The 17,536-nt window shown below is 41.5% G+C and overlaps 1 protein-coding gene across 1 annotated transcript in view; it reads left to right on the forward strand.

Moving 5' to 3' along the window:
* dph6 (diphthamine biosynthesis 6) overlaps nt 1–13,005 on the forward strand; it is a gene marked incomplete at both ends in the record, with an annotated part of 59,151 nt that extends 46,146 nt beyond the window's left edge. The window contains 3 exons of the mRNA XM_079230485.1: nt 2,971–3,219; nt 8,193–8,580; nt 12,887–13,005. Coding sequence (XP_079086611.1) covers nt 2,971–3,219; nt 8,193–8,580; nt 12,887–13,005 — 756 coding nt within the window. The remainder of the gene's footprint in view (nt 1–2,970; nt 3,220–8,192; nt 8,581–12,886) is intronic.
* Nucleotides 13,006–17,536: the final 4,531 nt, after the last annotated feature.

Consider the following 17,536-nt stretch of genomic DNA (forward strand, 5'->3'; position numbering starts at 1 on the left):
AAAAAAGGCCTTGTTAATACTGAGAAGGGCTGCTTGATTACTCCGTATTCTTCTTCAATTTACTGTACAATGCAAAGCATATAATGGCAACATTAATAGAAATAAATCATGTGATCTTGTTTGCTTTTCTCATGTTTAGATTAATTATACAGTTGTATTGTATCAAACATTAAAAAAGAAGAATAAAAAAAAAAATGTTGACAAATTGGAACAAAGTTGAACTTTTATTCATCTTGAAATGATCAAATATCGAAAATTAGATACTGCTTTGATATTTATTGTGATATCAATGTTGTCCAAACTGCCCACCAACAAGCATAGTATGTTTGAGATATAATAAAACATATTCATTTTTGTACAAAAAGGCAGCGACTAAAACCCCAAATTTCTGAAAATCTTTTAAGATGCCGTAGAACAGAACATGTAGTATTGATTCACCCTTTTCTCTGCGGGCCACTTAGACTGCTAAGACTAGCATTTGAAAAATACTTACCTTGTTATAGAAAGTTTAATGTCATATGCAATTGTTTGACCCTTATGAATATTAAAGGATCCCATCTCTGGCCTATTAAAAATGCATGTGGCATTGTGGTTGTTGATCACGTTTAGAACGCCCATGCAAATTGGACTGTCTTCCCTGTCAAGGCCTAAGATGAATAATGTAGTTGTGTTGTATATTCAGGGACACACCATTGACAGTCAATTAACAAGTTTGATTGGTGTGTGAACTCATTCTTTTGAACTGTTAATTTTATGTAAATAGTATTCGCTCTCCCTTCTCCACTGTCTCTCCCCCATCCAGGTTCACCAGAGAAAGATGTGCCCCCACCACCACAAACCCCCAAATCCCCAATTCCACCTCCCACTAAGAGTAACCAGAGCGGGATCCTTAATAATTGATCATCACACACCTGCTTGGTAGAAGCTCGGGGAGTATGCCTTTAACAGTCAAGGGGCCCCATGCTAGCCCCTTTTGATATTCAAATATACAAATGGTAGCCAGTCTTTATGAATTCAAAGTGGAGTGAGCTCTTTTCATGGGGACGAGCTTGTTAAGAGATTCTGGCCACCCGTCCAACCTGACGGGGCCCTTCTTTGTTGGAGTGGATATGATGGCATTTGATGGCTCATAAATGGAATGCCAATGACAATTTGTTGTTGATGTGTGGGAATCTGGCTTCTATGTGAGGCAGACATAGTAATGCAGGCGCTCGGGCAGATTGTGCTCGCAGGTAAATGATCCAGGGATTGATCCAACTGGTTGAAAGCAGCAAGGGCCTTATCTCCTCCCTTTCTTCCCCCTCGCTCACTCGCGCTGTCTTACCTCCATCTCTTGTCTCCTGCACTGTGCCGGTAATTTGCAGCAGCAGAGATGGAAACTGAAGATTCATCAAAGTTGACAAGTGAACCCAGGAGCTGGGGATCATGGCAAACCCATCTGATTATGGAAATAGCCATGACCATGTTTGCCCTCTAGCTAAACAGTTGTGCAGCTGTAGCATCTTGTTCTTCCAGTATCCCATTAAAGACATACAATTCGGTAAGAACAAAATATTCAGTTTTCGGTTTTCCTCCTTTGAACAAGTTGTGTCTTGTTGGGCCTATCTGTGTCAGTCTGAAACTGAACCAAGTAAAGAAAACAAAGGGCTTGTTTGGAAGTTTGGCTGAGAGAGTGCTAAGTCTTGAGTAAGACATCTGGTCCATGCTAACTCTGGTGAAACATGACACCCCTGGCTGTGTCTTTGCTAATCAGCAAAGGGCCTTGTCTCGGGCCATGTATCAATTGATTCAGGCCTTCTTGATCCTCCCTGGAGATCTGCATGTGCTCCAAGGTCCCTGCATAGGCCAGCAATTATCAACATGTCACCAACAGCTATTTGCATTGACCAGCAGCTAGTGTTAAGCCCTAATGCCGTCGGACCTCAAACACTGGTGAGCCACAGGGTCTCTAAAGACCTGACCTCCTTAATGCCACCCCTCATCCTGAATCATCTCTCTGCATTAAACAGATAGATTTATTTTCAGGTTTCATTATACAAGAAGCTTAGTTCTAACAGAGGTATTTAACAGAGAATTGAGCTTATTATCACACTATAAATAACACTTGTGCAACGCAGACACATTGGCAGGATTCTCACAGAATGCCTGCTTGTGAAATGAAAATTGTTGGTGATAAGATGCTGATAAATGGCAGAGGTGAAAGTTGTTAATTAATGCACTGCTACTCAAACATACACTTATAATTAATGTTAATTTGATTATAGCACCTCATTGATGAATGTTGTACTCAGGGAAAAAAGAAAGAATAATTTGGAGTGACATGACTTGATCCTTTCATCTATGTTTTGGGTTGAATTATGTTCATAGTTCATAACTGTCTAATTAATTAGATACTTTTTTTGTGATACATTTCCTTGAATTGAGTTTCACTACATAGATACAATTTTGCACAATTACTGCTGGGGTTTTATACACATATATATACATCCTATATTTGTGTGCATATACATCACCATGTCTTTTTTTTAATTGCCATTAATTACTCAGATTCAGGTTCTTTGGCCCTGAGGGGCAGATGTTTCCCTCAGCAATACGTCTGTATTTCTTTTGTTCAGCTCTCTTCCAAACACTACCCTACCAGATCAGTTCAAGACTGCAATCTAGTGGCAAGCATGGAGAAGTCGAAAGATGTAAGCCTTTAGCCTGTATGTTTTTGTAAATGTATGATACAAATATGTTCAAGCATTGGAGTATAGGGTGGCAATAACCTAAGACAACTGCAGCCCTTACTTGTTTTTATCCTCACAAGTGGCTTGACGGTAAAGACATTCATTTTCCCATCAGTATAACTTTGGTGAAGTACAAAGTACACCCTTACCAAGCTGCTAGTTTGGCTCTCGACTGTTAATATTGGGTTTACCATAGTAATGCCAACATTGCTGTGTTTTTCTTGTGTGCTCGTTTCTGCAGGTTGATGAGTCGGTTTTCTGCGCGGGCCAAATTGCATTGGTCCCATGTACCATGCAGCTGGTAAAGGCTGGCACCAGGACGCAGGCCCACTTGTCCTTCAGCTATGTGAAGAAGGTTCTGGAGGCTGTGATCAGCAGCCTGACTCTAGCTCACGTGGTCCAGGCCCACTGCTACATCACAAGACACCAAGACATCCCCATCATCAGGTCCATGTGGGAGAGCATGCTGAGGGCTGCAGAGGAAGAGAAGGTCAGTCTCTGTGGAATTAGATTTTTGTTCATGAAATATATACCAGTGGTTAAGAAGAAGAGCAACAACTGGCTGTTTTATAATAGATACAGAGGAATATATTGATCATACTACTTCCACATATAATATACACATGTTTAATGGATTAAAAGATAGTGGGATGTGTCGATGAATAAGTAAAAGAAGAGAAACTTAATATGGTATCCAAGTTTTTCAGAGAGGCCTTTCAGAATTGTGTTTTTCTGATTGTGAAATAAGGAAAGGTTCCTCGCCCTGCTCTGCCCCCTTGAGACGCAGGCCGCTGCGACTGATATTTACCAGTGTGTGCGCTCATGAAAAGTTGATGATGTGGGAAACGCTGGTGTCTTTGATAATGTGGAGCTTGGCACAGAAGCAGATGTCTTCCTCAGAGCTTTCCTAATCCTTTGCCCCCACACACCATTTTGGAGCTCCGTTCAACTCTCAGAGCAGCTTATCCCCCTCTCCACCCCTCTTCCCTGCCACCTCCCTCCATCCTTCCCTCCATTCCACCGCCCCAGCTTACAACCCCTGCTCCATACGTCTAATAGGGGAACCAGTCTCCCCTGGCAGCCCTTCTCCTCCCACAGTAATCTGTCTAGCCATGGGAATAGGGCCTCGGGGAGAGAGCCAGGAGCCCACCTCCAACATGTGGCACTGTTCAGTGGTGAGCAGTGTTAAAGATTAGAGTGAGGATGTCAACTTTGTGTCAATTGCACAAAATTCTAGCAGTATATGATATTCTAAATATGTTAGTGAAGGCCAGCACTCATATTCTCAAAGCCTTTAAGTTGCACTTTCTGAATTCAAATACATATACTACTGTTCAGCTTATTTTAGTGAAGAGCTAGTGTCTATTTGTGAATTTGTTTGACTTATTAAACGCCTTATTGTAACTCACAGTGGAATATATATCTTGAAAGCGTCGTCAGTATCCCTTCAATTTAGCATGCAGAATGGCTCGTTCAGATAACAAGGCTCACCAAGGGCAAAGCTCTGGGAGGTCACACGACTAGGCTCATGTCAGAGGCCTTTGAAGATGGACAACATTGTCCATCTGTTGTGCTTCCATCTCAGTTAGCTGACCCAGGCTTGCCACCAGAAGGCCATGTTTTATTTTCAACTGATTCCCAGATTAAGCAGCTCTAATTGACAGCTCCATCTGTGAGCAGGTGAGTTCTCCCCTTAAGGATAGAGCCCACTGAGCTGGTAGGTTGCTAACCTGAGCACACACTCTTTATTTGCCTGTGAGGCAGATCCTCTTGGTGTGACTTCCCAACTTGGCCCTCACGTTCTCCTCTCTCTACCACTTCAAGGAAAGCGGCCGTGGTGGGGGGGCTACTGTTTCATCCTAAACTAGGTGAAATGCTCTCTCCCTGGGGTGGGGATTATACAAAGCACCGGTGCTCATTTGAACTGACTGTAATTAGAATGTTTAACTCGGGTCAAACCCTGATAACAGGACAGACAACAGAGACAACTCCACTGGCTGGCATGAGCAAAAAGAGCCTTGCTTTACTTACAGGCAGCTTTATGAGGTGAAACATGCAGGCATTTCAAATAAAACAACATAGTATCACTTCAATTAGAAACTACGGTTTCCTCCTTTTCAATACAGAATCAATGACGAGAAAAAAGAGAAAAAAGAAAAGGAGACAATAAGACAGAAAGAGAGACAAGAAAACAAGAAACGAGTTAGACAAGACTATGTTAATACAAGGACAAATCAAATATATATGTATAACCTAATGTGTTCGAGTGTTTAATTTTGACATTCTGCTTTATTAAGCTGAATTAAAATTGTAGATAAAATAATATAAAATGGAAACGTTCTGTTTAATATTTGATCCGTAAATATCTTTATCTCTAAGTTCTTAAACAAATCATGTTGCATTTTGTGTCGAGTTAGTTAGGTTGAAACCTGAAGCACAACGTGTACTATGTTGTTAAATGATGGACGCTGACTGAAAACCAGTTTTTAAATGTTGGATTATGTACACTTTCATTTAAAACAATATATGACACCAGAACTTTGAAGGGAAATGATAGAAACACCAGTGTTTAGTGTGTCTGTGAAGCCACAGGGCCATGTTGTTATTGTGCGTTGATAATTTCTCTAATCAGGTGGATAAGGAAGCTTGCAGGGTTAATTGGGAGCATACTGAAGTCGCTACAAGTGTGAAATTGTATTTACGGTGCATTAAACCACCAAGAGCCTGCTTGTCTGTGTGTGTGCAATGTGTTTGATGAACAGGGAGATGTTGATGTGAAAAGTCAATAAATGTTTAACAGACATCCCTTTGTTTGTACAGCAATAACAAGTTCTGAAAACATGTCCAAAAAAAAATCATAAAGCCGATTCAAATTTTAATTTAATTATGAAGGTTAAAATATTATTATTTATTTTCACACACTATTCATAAACACTGGGTTATTTTGAAAATGTGGAAAAGATTTTCAAAGAAATAATTGGGTTTGTTTAAATGTTGATGAGCAGTGTTGGGAGTTTCCTTCCTGCATACCAAAGTAAAACCCTTTTCAACTGATTTCTCTCCAGCTTACTTGGGACTTTAGAAGTATCTGTGGCTCCTGCCGTGGTTTTATAATGGCCTCAAACGCTTAAACTTTTCCTCACCCCACTGACACGGCCCTGTGTGTTCCATTTACACAAACAGTCTGACGAGCTTCAGAGTGGAATCTTAAGAAAAGAGAGTGAATGAGGGAGTGAATGGGAAGGGATATTATAGCAGTCTGACAGCACTACAGTAAGTGCTGAGACATGAGCCACATGCTGAAGGCGTCCCGCTGGGCAGGAAATGTAGGGGAACTGGCTAAGCAGTGCAGTCCCATCAGCTCCCCGCTGTTCCCCGCCTTTACACCACTTCCTTATTACCGTGTTTACCGTTCGGCTTTCACGCCTCTCGGCCCTCCAACCCACCGCACGCTTCAGGCGCACGGACATGAGTTAGAGGGAGGAAAGTGGGGAGAAAGAAAACAAACATAAGGAGAGCAGGTCACACCCCATCAGTGTGGAGAGCTGAGCGCAGCAGATCCAGACTTTATGCGTTTACCTGCTGCCTATGGAGCGAGAGAGTACTGGGGGAATGGCTGCATGCCCTGCAACTGAAGTGGGATGAAGTAATGAGATGGATTGTGTTAAGTGGCTGGTGCAGAGCAGAACAGAGCCCTCCACACACACACACATTCTGCCACCGGCCTGCCCTCCCAACTTGCCACCCCAGCACTCAGCTCCACCATACATCAAAGTTTGCGTTTTATTGGATTAATTTAATAAATGATCTCTGGTAAGGTTGGGATGTCAGTGTATTCTCCTTCTCAACCCTCTGGCTGGGTAATGAAGGTCTGACCACAGTCGAGTCTGACTCATACACACGCACATACATCCTTAATAATCCATCTTTAGCATCTTTAGTTCCACAGAACTGCTGAACAAACTTGCCACCTAATGTAACATTTTGGTGGCTACATTAATAAAGAAACAAAAGGGGACTGATGTAACCTCGCCCGACAGCTCTGACAAAAAGTCAGCAACTGTGCCGTGACAGTCAAGTCCTGCCAGAGGCTGGAGCTGCAGTGCTGAAGTCCCCTGATCTCCTTGTGGACGGTCGGTTGGCTAGAGTACCTCTGCACCCAAGGCCTGCAGGGTGGCCTTTAAGCCTGGCTGAGCAGGACCCCCTGTCCTGTCACTTCTCTCCCCAGTTCCCACTTTCTAGTCCATGTTCAATCACTATTGACAAGTGCAGGAGCAATTCCCTCTAGGAGAATACCTAGCCGTGGCCAGAAGTGCTAATATAACATTTATCAAAGCATAGGACACGTATATGTGCTGTCACTTTGTCTGACATGCTAAGAGGTCCGCGCTGACACGGCTATTGTTCTCTGCTCTTATGATTGTTATTGTTGATCACCGCGAGCTAGGCTGGGTTCAAAATCAGCAGAGTGAAGAAATCTTAACCCCTCCACCACACACACACGCTCATTCAGGACACTTGCTTTTTTTCATGTTTTTTCACTCAAGAGGCAAGCGGTTAGCTGTTGATACACAATTAAGCGTTTGCTAAAGTTTAATCTGAAGGTAAGTGCTGCCTCAGTGAATATGGCTGATTGGGTCATGACGGGTTCGTCTGTTGAAGGGACAAAGAGGCCGTCGTCTGCTCTTGTCAATGATTTCTCTCTTTTTTTGAGTGAATATCAAAATAAAATGTAAGTAACCTGTTATTATTCTGCACTTACGAAGTGGGGTGTAAGTGGATGAAAATTGATCCAGCAAATTGAAAAGCGGGTTAAGTGTTTTTGCCCTATCGACGCCGACTGAAATGGCGGTTATATAAAACACTCATTTCTCTCCCATTAGCAGATGAAGCCACAGCCAAGTATTATTAGAGGGCCACATTGTAGCACTGCTCCAAGACATTGTGTTACTGCTAATGGCTCTCAGTCCCGAGGAGAAAAATAAATAAAGAGATTTTGTCTCTATAGATAAAATTGAGGCCATTTCCACTAAATGTGTGTGGTGAAACTGCCATAACATGTTGTGAGTGATCTTCTTAGAAAGGTGAGAAGTCATCTTGGATAGGACCTGTCATGTTAGCAAATGCAGCTCAAAGTGAATGTGTTTGTGTGTTTTGTTTAGGGTGGCTGCAAGCAGTGTGGCTTCTTTCTGAATAGTTTGTCAACACTATCATTACCTCACAATTTCCCGTTAATTGATAGCCTGTCAGCCTGTCACATAAAAATCCTGCCTTGGTGCTGTGTGGTTGAGTTTTTATGATGTGCCTTTCAATAATGTTTAATGTTGATGGAGGAGTGTTTGTGGTCAGAAGGCGCAGCATGTGTCCCAGCAGGAGGGCCATACATTTGATTGAAATGTGTAGAACAACACAGGATATAATTTGCTAGCCACTTCATTTAAATTCCATCTGTCTGCATTGCAGGACTTTCTGTGGGAGCCTGAGATCAAACCAGCGCCATTATCGGTCATCATGGTACCGGCCTTACCCAAGGGTGCAGCTGTTGAGCTTCATGTCACTGCAATTCAGGATGATCCCACCAAAAGGACTTCCTGCCACATGACTACAAAGGTGGCATGCATATCCATAGAGTGCCACACTGTGACATCTGCCGACATGGATAGCGCTTCACTCTCACTTTCCCTGGCTATGCCCGGCAATGACCTGGAGGTCACAGGCGTAAAGGAGGTAACCGACGCAGTCGCCGCTACGTTCAAGCAAACCATGGAAAAAATGGATGCTGAGCTGGTGCCATTATGTGCCAGGGTTTTCTACAAGTGCCGCCACTCCGTGGCACAGCAGATTGTTAAAGGTATTCCACTTTATTTCCCACTCAAGACACTACACATGCGCTTTGAATTGATCAAATATTTACACTCATTAAGAGGATTTATCCTAAAGAAGCTGTTCTGTTGAAGGCACCACTGTTCCTGCAAGTCGAGCTCCACATCACTCTATTAATGAAAACAAACTGACAGCCCATCTCTCTCTGCACTCCCTTTCAAAGAAAGTTTGAGCTGACATCGGTTAAGTAAACTCCATAAGATATTCTAGGAAGCAGTCTCTCCAGAGGATCTCCACTTCTTCCTGTTTAATTATTGTAATCCATTTGTTGTGTCTGCACTGTGTACAGTAACCCGAGCAGCTGGCACAGTCTTTTGTCATCATTACACTTTTATACGGCACCATCTCCTGCTCCCAGGATTCTAGGTTCTCGTCAAGGCAAATGTGGAACGTTATTTGTTTTATCCAAAGAGATATTTCTCGGCGGGAAAAGGGCGAGGAGCACATCGATCACACGGGCTCAGTTGTCAAGTCATCGCTGAAGCAGTCAATTAACATTTTTGAATCTGTGCCAAACCAGACATCGAGCCATCTTTCTGTCATTTTTAGCTTTGACATTACTCATCTTCTTGAGGATGTGAATTATGGTACCCAGTGATTAATGGAAAAAAAGGTTGATCCGTTTCGAGTACGTGTTGATATGCATGACAGACGAACAGGGCTATTTGTTTTGTTACCCAATTATATAATTGTTATTAACATTGTTTCATGATTTATGATGCGTATCGTTTTTTTTTCTTCTCATTATCCACAATGGAAGAGCAAATATTTCAAATATACATTTTATATGCAAAATTAATAAAAATAGATGTAGATATTGCAAATACACGCTAAATGTTTTTGCACACTTGAAATGAAAATAACTATTGAAGCTTTTATTTAGAAAGAATGTTTCTTTTTTTTTAAACATTAACTTTGTTTCTGGGTCATTGGTTTACTGAAGCAAAATCTTCACCCTTGAAATGTATGTTTCTTTGATTATTGACTGCACAGACTGCTCCCCTAAAACCATTTACTGACTCATCATTGAGCTGGAATCTGTTACCTTACCCTGCATGCACAGCCAAGCCCTGGAAGCTTACCCATGGGCATTTTTATGGGTCACAGCCTATGCTCATCGGGTGATGAATCCAAAAAGTCAAAGGAGGAAAAGTAACACCTCTGGCGCTAGCAGTCACAGCCTCAGAACTGCTGCTGTCAGCGAGCAGACAGACAACACTGGAGCAAAATGTGACTGCACCCCCCCGCCCCCAACCCCACCCTTGGGTTACTTGCGTTAGGATTCACAGCTGATAGACATGACATATGCTCCAAATGAAACCTTTAAACATCTTGTCTCAACTTGTTACTTACGATCGAAAGGTTCTCTGGAAGATAGATGCCCACGACTCAACAAAAACTTCTCACAAGAGCCTAAATAAGCTCTTGTGATTAAAGAAATCCATTATTTTACCCTAGGTATCAAAATCAAATATGTTTTGAGGTCATAATAACGAAATAATAACGCTCCATAATTAAAGCTCCATAACTAATGGGGGGAACTGAAACAAACGGAGAAGACAACATTAACATGTTTTCACCGTTTTAAAATGGTGAACTTTCACACATCCAGCAGATGGAGAGCAACACCGGCATTTATTGGATGTTGTGTTTGTGTCCATCAGATGGATGTCAGTTCAACACTCTCCTTTTAGCTCTGTTTCGGTCTCCCCCAACTACTGAGGAGTATCTGGCTAGTTATTGGCTAAATGCTCCACAATGTTCACTTCTTCAACAGCTGAGAGCAGTGAGAGAGAACCAAAGCAGTTGTGGGCCGGGAAAACCAATACAAAGAGCTAAGAGATACTATAAACCTCTGTTGAGCTGAGAGGAACTACAGAGTTCAGTCATATATACAGTATATATCATTTTATTTATATAAATATGAATTTTATATATATATATATATATATATATATATATATATATATATATATATATATATATATATATATATATAATTATTGATTGTAGCTGCTTTGGGAAACGTTTTCGTTCGTTTCTCCATGGCCTCTACTGCACACACCCAGCCCCTCTTTGTTCATCCTCCTTGGACTAAATGAACAATTTTCATGAGCCAACACTTGCTAATTACCTCCTCGTTTACCGGTTAATTTGACCAGTTTGAAAGCCAGTGTAGCACAACTAAAAACCACTGGCTCTGGGCCTTGGCCACTGCTTAAAAGCCCCATAAGCCCAGCAGGCATCAACCATCCCACTCAGAAACCTCCCCTTTCTCTCCCTTTCACCATTGCCTTCACGCACACCCCTCCTTCTATTCACTTAGCCTGACAATATTTATATATTAATCAGTTTGAACAAAAATGGCTTTTGATATTTAGCATAAAGGGGTATTGTTGGTTTTGGTAATGGTTTGGTTTTAAAAACACAGAGATTTAACAGCAACCTTTTCAACTCCCTGTGTGTTCGCCGTGAAGCAGAATAATGGCCGGTCCTCTTGGGGAGATGGTTTAGTTCCATCCCATTGCTAATGTGATGGCTTTTTGAATCTTGCAGCCTCTGTCCACTGGGCCTCTCAATGAGGCGCCCCGTGCAGCCCAAAGGGGGGGCTGAGGGAGCAGGGCATTGGGATTGGCTGTATGAACGGCAAGTGTTCATTGAATTTTGTGTGATTTTACAGAAGCATTAATAGGGACTGTATAAAAGCGGTCTATGTCTTTACTCGCCTTTCACTCGCAAAGACAAAAGAACACAAAATTGCCCGGTCACTCAAGTCACCTTCACCCCCCTCGTCTCTCTCATTCATGCACAAGCAGACGTGTCTGTGCACACAGACACTGAAAGACACTCTCAAAGAGAGAGCACAATTATTTTTCCGATCTGTTAGTACAAAGATTAAAACATCCTGACATAAAACAGGCTTAGTGTGCAAGGTGTGATGAAGGGTGTGTTTCTTCTCTTAATAAAACCATCCTGTCTGTGATCTCTCTAGCTCATGCAGTTGTTAGCTAGCCATCTCCAGAGGATCCTGCTTCCCAGGGTGCACCACATGCTCTGATAACGCATATTTAGGCTTTTAATGCCCTCCAAAAAAGACCTGTGTTCAGTGGGGGTATTTTAAGCTGTAGTGCATATTAGCTAATTAGGGTGTGTGGGCTCTTTTTAAGGATGTTTGGCATGCTGCGTGTGCTTCAAATGAAAGAGAATGAGGCTTATTAAATAGTGCTGAACTGCTCACGTCCTGATTGCTCGCTCTGCAAGTTCACATAAATGTCAGGAGTTGATGTTATGTAAAGAGTATTGGTTTGTGTGTGTCCACTGAGACCCAGGTTTAGTGGTCAGCAATACATTTCGACGTATGTCATTTTTGACAGATGTGGTGAAAAAAAGATTGATTTGCAGTAGTGGTGGGACTAAAGTGTAGCACACTTTCCCTATTATGACCATGCCAAATCACAGTGACCACACCCGAGTTCCATCCCGCGTGGTGAGGAATAAGCCAGGACAGTCAAGCATGAGACAGGAACACTTGTGACCAATTAGTGCACGGAGCAGAGTAGGGAACGGGCAACATCCCAACGGGCTGCTGCTAAATAGACAGGCTGTCATCAAACCAGGCTCTGAGACCCTCAATGAATTCTCACATGTCCACTGCCCGTCTGTAGTCTGACCACACACACACACACACACACACACACACACGCACTAACAACATCTCTTGGCTCCAGTAAAACGGAGAGGTAGTCCCAACACAGCTTCCTAACATCCTGACACAACAGGAGCAGAGGATGCATTGCCCTATTGTCCAAAAGGGCATGTCAGGGTACACCCCCCCCCCTCTTTCTTCTGTGCATATGGCTCTGTGTGTGTGTGTGTGTGTGTGTGTGTGTGTGGCTCTGTGTGTGTGTGTGTGTGTCTGTGTGTGTGTGTGTGTCTGTGTGTGCGTGCGTGCGTGTGTGTGTGTGTGAGTTTGGGAGGGGTAGCTTAGAGTTCAGTCCTTGCTGACCATATGTCTGCATTGCAGGGAGTTGGATTGGGGGGGGGGGGGGGGGGGGGGCTACAATCTGCCAAGGATTTAAGAATGCCAATGATTTGTAAATAGGCCTGTGATCTCTGGTCGATGGGTTAAGTGCAGCCTCTGTCCTGGGAAAGCTCCAGTGGGGCAGCTATATGAGAACCTAATGTCCAACTCCAACCAAACTTCTCATGAAACTAACGCCTCCCTCTTTTTTTGCCCTCACCCCCTCATCTTCCTCCCTTTCTTTACCTGCCAGGACTTGAAGAAAGTTTAAGAAGCTCTCTAGGAGAGTCCAGTCCATCTGTGGCCCTGGTTCCAGTCCTGGACTTGCCTGACACCCAGATCCTCCACCTGTCCTGCTGGCTCAGTTTATAGAACCACAGCCAGAGTCAACAACCAGACTGCAATCATCCACATTACTGGAATTCATTTGGGCTTTTCTGAAGGAGTGCATCTGACAGCCCCAACACCTAATGACTTACAACAGGACATCAGTGCATGTGGAAAATGCAAGCTGCATAACTGCTCATTAATGTTGACTGTTTATCACTGCTGATTGTTGAAATGCAAAGCTCTTTTCTGTCTGCACGTGGTTTTGATTATGTGCGGCTCTGAGGATGTATTTATTCCACTTCATATCCCAGAATTCAGGCTTATAATTCACTTTGTCGTCCTCTGGAGTTGAATACTCCAGCAGCTGTTATTCTGCCTCGGAGAAGAGTCTTATGGAACTTCTATAACCTGAAGCTGCATACCAGAGGACTGGAGACCATAGTCTACAAAAGGAGACACCAGCAGTGTCTCATTCCACGAGGCGATAAACTGTATCCCCTGATATCCCACTGTTTCTGCTGGAATTTCTCTCCCCACGTCGGCTAACACCCCTCATAAAGGCCTGGTGCCACCGCTAACGCCATCTGTTCAGTTATAAACCTATAGATTTACTGTGCGACTGTTTGTGGCAGTGTGTAATGTGTGCGGATGAGGTGACTGTGCTCCTCACTCTCATGCTCTATAGGATTCAAGGTGTGTTATTATTGTGTAACAGGCAATCAGCACCAAGCACCTGAAAAGATTAAGCCTCTTTATGTTTTCTATTGATTCTAAGGCAACCTGGTTAATAGGAGAGGGACACTACAACACACAGCTGCAGGGCAGGTGTGTGTGTGTGTGTGTGTGTGTGTGTGTGTGTGTGTGTGTGTGTGTGTGTGTGTGTGTGTGTGTGTGTGTGTGTGTGTGTGTGTGTGTGTGTGTGTGTGAGAGGCTGTTGATGGACATTGTGACGATGTGGGAAGAGAATAACACTATTAACCATTGCTTCTGGAACATTTCTTTTCTCAAAGATCATGAACCGTATTGATGATCGAGTTGGAATGCTTCTTGACTCCGGCTATTCTCTTCATTGTGCTTGTGATGGCGGGAGAGTGGAGTGAGCTATTGATCTTCACCCACCACAATGTTGTTTTGATTGTTGTTATCAAAAATTGAACAATAGAGGCAGCCAATAGGGCCTGAAGATTTTTATTGAGAGTTGAAAAACACAAACAAGCAATTATTTATGAGAAAGAGCAAGCCGATGCCCCATAAATATGCAGTGTGTGTGTTAATGTTCACCGGTTTGGTTCTAAAGGGCCTCACCAGGGGGACATTCAGAATTGTTGAATGATGCAGCTGTCCAATGCACACTAAGATGTAGGTATATTTTAATAAAGTGCTTTCATTATATACGTGTACACCCCCCAGTCAAGTAAACACGATACATTTAATCCACAAATATTTTATTATATCTCAGTGTTTTCAGCAAAAAGAGCTTTTTAACAGATTTGGCAATGATAAAAAAATGCTGAAGACATCTTACTAAAATGGTTTTCTTTGTCAATTGTTCTTCTTTAAATGTCTAAATGTTTGTAACATTTTGAATGCCAAGCAGGGTATTCACAAACAAGACTGTGCTGCGCTGACCAAATATACGTGTTCAGCAGTCTTGGTAAACATACAGGAAAGATTGAGAAATGTTTTTTTTGTTCAAATTGATCAATGGAAATAAAGAAAGAGCACACACCAGCCCAGTTACTTATTATTAAAATTCCACATTTGCAAGACATTTCTGTATTGAGGTTTGAATGCTTGTGCTTTTATTCCCTTTAGTGGAGCAATGGTTAAATTACGGGGGCTCTATAACACAGCAATACAAGACTCAACATTTCTGTAGACACGGAGGAGCTCTGCTGCTAAAATTCTGTGCACGACAACCACTTGTCGATCGCACTATAAACATTACATTCTGTCTTTCAGCGGGCTTGTTTTCACGCAGACAGGCAAAGCCACAAATATCATCATGATGGCCTGTAGCAGACACACTTCTTTGTGTTTTTACCTCTGTGTTCCCTCACAAAATGAATAAAGACAGGGTGACATTTAGTTTTCTCATGTGTTTTGTCAAATGTACATTTTCTGCCAAGCTGACCTGCAACCGCTCTGCAAACAAACTGGTTGTTGTGGCTAACATTGTCCTTTGTGCACAGTGTCCTGGCCTGAGGCTCTTGTCATTGTGGACTTGCACATGGACTTTAACTGTGTGTTTCTTCCTCCAGGCTAACCAGGCTGATGCGTGTGACTCTCTTTCCCCATAGCAGTGGGCCACAGTAGGGGAGCCCGGCTCAGAAGCGACCACATTGCACGAGACGCCTCTTGAAATTGTGGTATGTTTGTCTCAGTGACTGTGGTTTTGTTTGTTTGCATATTTGAATCATTTTTGTTACAAAATGTATTGTTTTCTTCCCCTGACATATTGTGAAAGCATGTCTTCATGGTCACAGCACTGACTAAATGCATCTTGTTCTAACAGCTGAACTGGTGAGCCATCACACGCTATTGAGTGGTGTCTGCTGCCCTCTTGTGGTCAACATAAATACTAAATAGTTATCGATTCCATTTGTGCAGTATTTCCACTATACTGTGCCACAAATGTATAAATTAATTAAGCCATGAAGCATTAACACAGTAACCATTTTCTATTTATCTCTCTTCTATAATAGATGACTTATATATTTGGCTCAATGTTCTGTGTTAAGAACTATTGAATATATATTTGAATTTTGTATTAATTTTGACTTAATGGAGGTATTTACATTTTTATTTTATTTTAGAGGTTAAGTATTTTTAATCAACACATCTTGGATAAACACTTGAACATGATTTGATATTTTGCCAAATTTTCTTGAATAACAACTTAATCGATAATCAACAATGACTTGAATCCATTTTTGTCGATTAATTAATCAATTTGTCTTGGATTTACTGGATATAGGAATATCAAATGTCCAGAAAAATTGAGGTGAAAACCATAGAAATAAATCCAACAGGGTTTGAAAGCCTGTGGTTGCTCTGCCTGGGTCTTGCGAGACTAAACTAGGTTCACAGACCAAACACAAGACCAAAACCCTTAATCCAGACACAACACAAAATGTAATTATAATGCCATCTCTTGGTAAGGCCGACCTCTGAAAAGTAACATTATTATATTTTTCAAACCTGCCAAAACACTTGGCGCAGCACAGACCAGAAAATTCCTCGGCTCAGAACGCAGAATTGTATTTCCATTTACAAAATAATAAATACATGTGAGAACCGAAATGAACATATCAGAGGGAACAGCTGGTTTAAATAAAAAGTGGAAAAGGCCATCGCATGTGATGCTTACAACACGGGTACAACAACCGTGTCCTGAGGATTATTACAGTCAGAAGGCAGGACTTGTTGAGCCATTTGAATAGGGAAAATGTATAAGATGAATGTATAATGAGTACACTTTACACACCATATATGTTGTATACTCAATATTTATTGTAGTGGGCTACATACAGTGATGTGATGATTTACAGTAAAAAAAAAAATATATATATATATATATATATATATATATATATATATATATATATATATGATTGTGATAAGGGACTCTTTATGTATCTTCCTCATTAATTATAATAATTTTAAAGTACAGGCACTTTTTCACAGAGTTGCTATATGATTACAATAACATTGTCAATGTCTGTGCCAGGTTGTGGAGCAAGGTTTGATATACACAGCAGCCTTGGCCTATCTATCGTGTAACTTGAGGACATGTTATAAAAATAAAGAAAATGTTGCAAAAGATTTAGGATTAAACAACAAAGCACACAGCAGTTTATTTAGTTGACTTTGTTTTGACTTACAAATGAAAATAGGCCTAGCTGTTTTCTGTTCAAAGCAGAGCTATTGTAACGGTTTGTAGTCATATGGGTAGGTCTAGCATTATAATGCCAGTATGATTTCGCATAACCTCTTCATCGTCAATCTAAAAATATATATATATATATATATATATATATATATATATATATATATATATATATATATATATATATATATATATATATATATATATATATATATATATATATATATATATATATATATATATATATATATCTATCACGAGCATAACATCCATGGACGTGCGGCACCCTGCTCTGCCAGCAACCGAAAACCTTTGTTTCCTGCCGTACATTTTGAGGGACGTACATGTTTTTTGCCAGAGTAACATCCGGTGACGTCACTGACGTATTGTTAGCAAGAACGCTAACAAGCTACAAACACTGACAACTTCTACTGAATGCATGAGTTTTATTAGGACTTCAGACAGCTTCGAGAGTATTTAGTAAGTACGTGAGACTGCATTGTATATCACTCGGGCATCGGCGACGCACGTGTTGATTGTATCGGAACCTAAAAAAAGGCTACATCGTTACCGCCTTTGTCAAATTCTTAAAACATGATACATCATTTGAACGTTCATTACAGCGAAGTTAGTTGTATTTTATTAGTGGATTCACGTGTATCCTATTGTCATTGCATTGATTTG

The sequence above is a fragment of the Taurulus bubalis genome (genome assembly GCF_910589615.1).
Source record: "Taurulus bubalis genome assembly, chromosome: 1".
NCBI classification, from domain to species: Eukaryota; Metazoa; Chordata; class Actinopteri; order Perciformes; family Cottidae; genus Taurulus; species Taurulus bubalis.